Source organism: Neofelis nebulosa, chromosome 6, assembly GCF_028018385.1.
Source record: "Neofelis nebulosa isolate mNeoNeb1 chromosome 6, mNeoNeb1.pri, whole genome shotgun sequence".
Lineage (NCBI taxonomy): Eukaryota > Metazoa > Chordata > Mammalia > Carnivora > Felidae > Neofelis > Neofelis nebulosa.
Window position 1 is genome coordinate 88,667,772 of NC_080787.1, and position 5,912 is coordinate 88,673,683.

Here is a 5,912-nt window from a genome sequence, read left to right on the forward strand (position 1 = left end):
CCTACCTTTTAAGTGATTTAAGGATTATCTTTGATAAAGTTATATACTTTTTCCTCCAAGATACACATTAATAAAACTAATTAAACTCAGTGCTACATAGTTGTCATTTATACAACTGTACAAAATAAAATGAAATTTTTAGGGCATAATAAAATAGTTACAAAACTCATATCCTTTTAATTTTGTTGTATGTTTTCTCTATTAATTACTAACTGTTATTCTGTTAACAAAATACTTCCATTTCATAGGTGAGAAAACTAGAAAACAAAAACTTAAACTGTTGAAGATCTAAAATCTGATTCCAAAGATGAAAGTTAGACATTAGAGTTAGAGTTAGACATTAGCCACTGGATTAAGATCTATTTTATAATAGCAAGGTCAGGTCTATTCTCCATTAGACTTTGTATTGATAAAATTTGCCTTAAAACTTCAGGAATTTTAAACATGCTGCAAACAAATTAAAATCAATTCTGTAAAATTTGTAAAGCTTGAGTCTTTATTAGAATTACTAATTATCTGTATCATTTGATTGAGAAGACATATGATTCTGTTCACAGCAAGGGGTATGTAAAATCATTAACTGTCTCTCCCTCTAGATATAACAAGTGATGTGTAGACCTAAACTCAGCAGGGACCATCTTTATAAGCATGCCCTGAGGGAAAGTAGAACATGCTTGAATGGAATACTGTTAAATGAGCCTAATATGACCCTCCCTTTCTCCTCCATGTACTTATTCTCTGTAGGCCTTGATATTTGAAATCAACTTCCATTCCTCCATGCAAAACATAATATGATACATTACTATTTTTTAAATGAATCTAATAAAAGTAAACATTTAACAGTGAGGAGTGTCAATGATGCAACTCAGTTACCTTTTGAATTTCATAAAGAGCTCTGGTATTATGAAAAGTCAGTTTACAGTACAAACTATGATTTTAACAGGAGCATAGGTTTGGGCTACCCTAGAGACCAATATGATATTTGCTCAGTGCCTTCTCTCATAACATACCCTATGTCAATTGTCTGAGATAGGAAGGAAGCTAAATTGGCCCTCACTCCTGGGAGCTTCTTCACATGAGAAGTTGCCTGGACTATTCAGTTTAAGTCCTTTACCCTAAGCAATTAATGCTCTTCCCTGCTGAAACAAATCCTGTTCTCACTCTAACTCAACTGCTTCTCACAAGAGAAGTTTGGTTGAAAAAAAATGGAAAGAAAGAAAGATAGGAAGATAGGAAGGAAGGAAGGAAGGAAGGAAGGAAAGAAAGAAAGAAAAGAAGGAAGGAGGTAGGATCTTTCAAATCTGAAATAACTCTAGGTACTTTTTTAGCTGTGTTGATAAGTCTATAGGGCAAAGAAAAAAAAAGAAAGCAGGAAATAATAAATAGTCACAACTTTGCATTTGTTCTTTTATAAGGAATGCTTATAATAATTTTTGAGATAAATGAATTAAACAAGAGTCTGGGAGAAAATGATTTCAAACCTAGGTTGTGGAGCAAGAAGTGTATTGTGGCTAAAGCAGAAGAATAGGATGTTGCAGAAGGGAAAATTTAGGTAGGCTGGATTCCATGGCACCTTTTAGACAACATTAAGATGCTGGATTCTAAGTATTAGTTTGAATAAGATGGAACGCAATCATAGAGCATGCAAAAGAGTGACCTAATCTGATACATTTGGATGTAACTGCTTTCAATTATACAGTGACTTTTAAGTTAAAGATGGAAGTGGAAACATCAATTGCTTTTGCAATTATTCAGGTGAGATATGAAAACTGTATTTAGGTAATAGCAGTAGAGCAGTAAATAGTGGTGGATTTGAGATGCATATTGAATAAAGGCATGATAGCTTTTGCAGATAGATTAGATGTGCTGTATGAGAGAATGGTGGTAAATGATATGTCTTTGGATTTTTGTCCTAAGCAAGTAGAAGAAGGATATTGTGATTTACTAATGTGGGCAAAATTCTGGAGGATCATGTATGATGAGGATGACAAATGCCTGTTTTTGGACATATTACATTTAGAATGCCTTTTGGACATCCAAGGGGATAACTGAGTTAGGCAATTGGCTATATATAAAACTGATGTTTAAGCAAGACTTCAGTTTAGAAAATTTATAGATATAAGTTATGGGGTCATCAGCATAAAGATGGTATGTCAAGGCAGGGGACTTGATGAGATCCTCTAAGGAGACAGAGTATATAGAGAAGAAAGTATGTCAGAGATTGAGACCTGGGTTTTGCTGACCACAGTGATGGGGAAGATGAAAAAGCAGCAAAAGTGACAGGAGCTAGAGCAGTGTAGAGGTAGGGATCAAGAGAATGGGTTTCCGGCATTCAGCCGTTGTAGCCAACCTCCTTGCCTTCTGTCTCACCACCTGCCCCTCCCCCGCGTGCCACCGTCTCCCTGGAAACTGGACGCAATACCCGCTGACTGGAAGCTGGTTTCATGGCAGCCGCGAAGAAAGCAGTTTTGGGGCCATTGGTGGGGGCAGTGGACCAGGGCACCAGCTCAACGCGCTTTTTGGTTTTCAATTCAAAAACAGCCGAACTACTTAGTCATCATCAAGTGGAAATAAAACAAGAGTTTCCAAGAGAAGGATGGGTGGAACAAGACCCTAAGGAAATTCTGCGGTCTGTCTATGAGTGTATAGAGAAAACATGTGAGAAGCTTGGACAGCTCAATATTGATATTTCCAACATAAAAGCTATTGGTGTCAGTAACCAAAGGGAAACCACTGTAGTCTGGGACAAGTTAACTGGAGAGCCTCTCTACAATGCTGTGGTGTGGCTTGATTTAAGAACCCAGTCTACCGTTGAGAATCTTAGTAAAAAAATTCCAGGAAATAATAACTTTGTCAAGTCTAAGACAGGCCTTCCACTTAGCACTTACTTCAGTGCTGTGAAACTTCGCTGGCTCCTTGACAATGTGAGAACAGTGAAAGAGGCTGTTGAAGAAGACAGAGCTCTATTTGGGACCATCGATGCATGGCTTATTTGGAGTTTGACAGGAGGGACCAACAGAGGTGTCCATTGTACAGATGTAACCAATGCAAGTAGGACAATGCTTTTCAACATTCATTCTCTGGAGTGGGATAAAGAGCTCTGTGAATTTTTTGAAATTCCAATGAAAATTCTTCCAAATGTCCGGAGTTCTTCTGAGATCTACGGCCTAATGAAAGCTGGGGTCTTGGAAGGTGTCCCAATATCTGGGTGTTTGGGAGACCAGTCTGCTGCATTGGTGGGACAAATGTGCTTCCAGGATGGACAAGCCAAAAATACCTATGGAACAGGCTGCTTCTTACTGTGTAATACAGGCCATAAGTGTGTGTTTTCTGAACATGGCCTTCTGACCACAGTGGCTTACAAGCTTGGCAGAGACAAACCAGTGTATTATGCATTGGAAGGTTCTGTAGCTATAGCTGGTGCTGCTATTCGCTGGTTAAGAGACAATCTTGGAATTATAAAGAGCTCAGAGGAAATAGAAAAACTTGCTAAAGAAGTAGGTACATCGTATGGCTGCTATTTCGTCCCTGCGTTTTCAGGGTTATATGCACCTTACTGGGAGCCCAGTGCAAGAGGGATCATCTGTGGGCTCACTCAGTTCACCAATAAATGCCATATTGCTTTTGCTGCATTAGAAGCTGTTTGTTTCCAAACCCGGGAGATTTTGGATGCCATGAACCGCGACTGTGGGATTCCACTCAGTCATTTACAGGTAGATGGAGGAATGACCAACAACAAAATTCTTATGCAGCTACAAGCAGATATTCTGTATATTCCAGTAGTGAAATCCTCAATGCCTGAAATAACTGCCCTGGGAGCTGCCATGGCAGCAGGGGCTGCAGAAGGAGTTGATGTTTGGAGTCTCCAACCCGAGGATTTGTCAGCGGTTATGATGGAGCGATTTGAACCCCAGATCAACGCTGAGGAAAGTGAAATTCGTTACTCTACATGGAAGAAAGCTGTGATAAAGTCAATGGGTTGGGTTACAACTCAGTCTTCGGAAAGTGGTGACCCTAGTATCTTCTGTAGTCTACCCTTGGGCTTTTTTATAGTGAGTAGCATGGTAATGTTAATCGGAGCAAGGTACATCTCAGGTATCCCATAAATAATACCAACTCATGGATTCCAAAGATGTGAGCTCTTTGCCTAGTGAAAGAATCTAACGATTGTCTCTTAATGTGATGTCACTGTTCATAGTATAAGTCACTTGCTGCATGACCCTTCAAGTAGACCTGGGCTTCGAAATAAAGAAAATTCAGCAGAATGCTATAGAAACATTTGGTGTGGTTTTTTTTAACATGGAGAGTTAAGATTGGACCAGCCACCTTTGGGGCTGACCCCTCATTTGCCATTATGTTCTGCCCCATTCCCTCTGAGACCTAGGAAGAATTCAGATCCTTCATTGGAATCTTTCATCAAACATATTCAAACACTGATGGTCTGGGATTTGATTCTCTGCACTACACACATTTGATTAAGAAGTGATTACTAACCACCTATAAATGAGCGACTTTTTGTCTGTTTCTTTTTGACAGACCCTAAAAGTCTTCTTTTGGGCATATTAAGAAGACCACAACATCTTCAGTGAATGTTTAAATGGAAACCTCTACTAAATTCTTAAAATGTAAATTTAGTACTCTCATAGCCTAGATATTTTTTAGAAAGGTATTTGCCAAAACTGAAATTCTTCAGACCTTTTACCTGATTTTGCTAATTCACTGAATTGCTGTCTGGATCTTATAGGGAAGAACACTTTTTCTTTCTTTTTTCATCTCTTTATATTTCTTACTTTGTATGTATAACATACATGCCTATATGTTTTATATACTGAGAGTAACCCACTTATAAGTTAAGAGTACATTTGATCTCACTAATTACATTGAATTTCTGTCTAGATCTTATAGGAAGAACACTATTTTTTTCTTTCCATCTCCTTTTTATATTTCTTACTTTGTATGTATAACATATATGCCTTTATATTTTATATACAGAGGGTAGCCTATTTATAAATTAAGAGCACATTGTATCCAGTAGGTTATGATGGGGCTGGTCTTAAGTGGACCCCTATGTTTATAAATATTTTGGGGAAAACACTCTGTACATTTTTGGGCAACAGTTATGCATATTTACCAGAAGAAACTTTTTCCTAAAGAGCCAGCATTTAAAGTTTAAGTATATGTTTTGGGTTAATAAAATAAAATGTACTTTAAAAAATGGGTTTTGGAAGAAGAGAATAATCATCTGGGTTAAATGCTGGTGACTGACGAGAATTAAGAGCTGATTTTGAATCAGGCTAAACAGATCTTGTATTAATAAGACTTTGAAAATAGAAACCTCTTTGCAATTGTGGAAACAAAAATCTCAACTGAAGTAATTTTTTTTTTTAATGAGAAGAAAAACTTGGAGACTGTGCCTATAGTTTCCTGATGGCAAGTACAAAAATATTAACATGTAGTTGTAGGTCAAGGAATGATTTTTTTAAGAAAGGAGAGCAGATGGTGAACATAAGATGTTCTATATGACATAATTATCTACTTGAAATTAAAAGCATGCAATTTACTCTCATTCATTAAAGTGAGTTGGAGCAAATTTGTTTGGTATTTTAAGAACCTGCATGTGATTTGACCATAGGCCATATAGATTGTTGAGCCCGAACATAGAGAGTTGAAAGACCATATTTTCAAAGATTAATTATTCTTGTCTGGCATAAAATGGTAACTAAAAAAATAAATGATCTTCGTAAATATTAGCCACTATTCATAGGACCTATGCCATGTGGACCCATATTGAAAATTATGTTTCCACTGCACAATTTAGCTACTCAGTTTAAAATGTAAATGCAATTAATATTTAAGACAAATGTCAAAAAATTAAGAGGACAGAAAATATAATACAGAAGAGGTATGCTAAT

The 5,912-nt window shown here is 37.0% G+C and overlaps 1 protein-coding gene across 2 annotated transcripts; it reads left to right on the forward strand.

Moving 5' to 3' along the window:
* Positions 1 to 2,405: 2,405 nt before the first annotated feature.
* LOC131514567 (glycerol kinase-like) lies at positions 2,406 to 4,265 on the forward strand. Of its 2 annotated transcripts, XM_058734734.1 has the most exons (2): positions 2,406 to 4,008; positions 4,096 to 4,265. In XM_058734734.1, the coding sequence occupies exons 1-2, from the start codon at positions 2,445 to 2,447 to the stop codon at positions 4,104 to 4,106; spliced, it is 1,575 nt and encodes a 524-aa protein (XP_058590717.1). In that variant the 5' UTR covers positions 2,406 to 2,444; the 3' UTR covers positions 4,107 to 4,265. The 2 variants fall into 2 exon arrangements, with proteins under 2 accessions (XP_058590717.1, XP_058590716.1); XM_058734733.1 differs by having other exon boundaries at positions 2,406 to 4,265.
* The last annotated feature ends 1,647 nt before the right edge of the window (positions 4,266 to 5,912 follow it).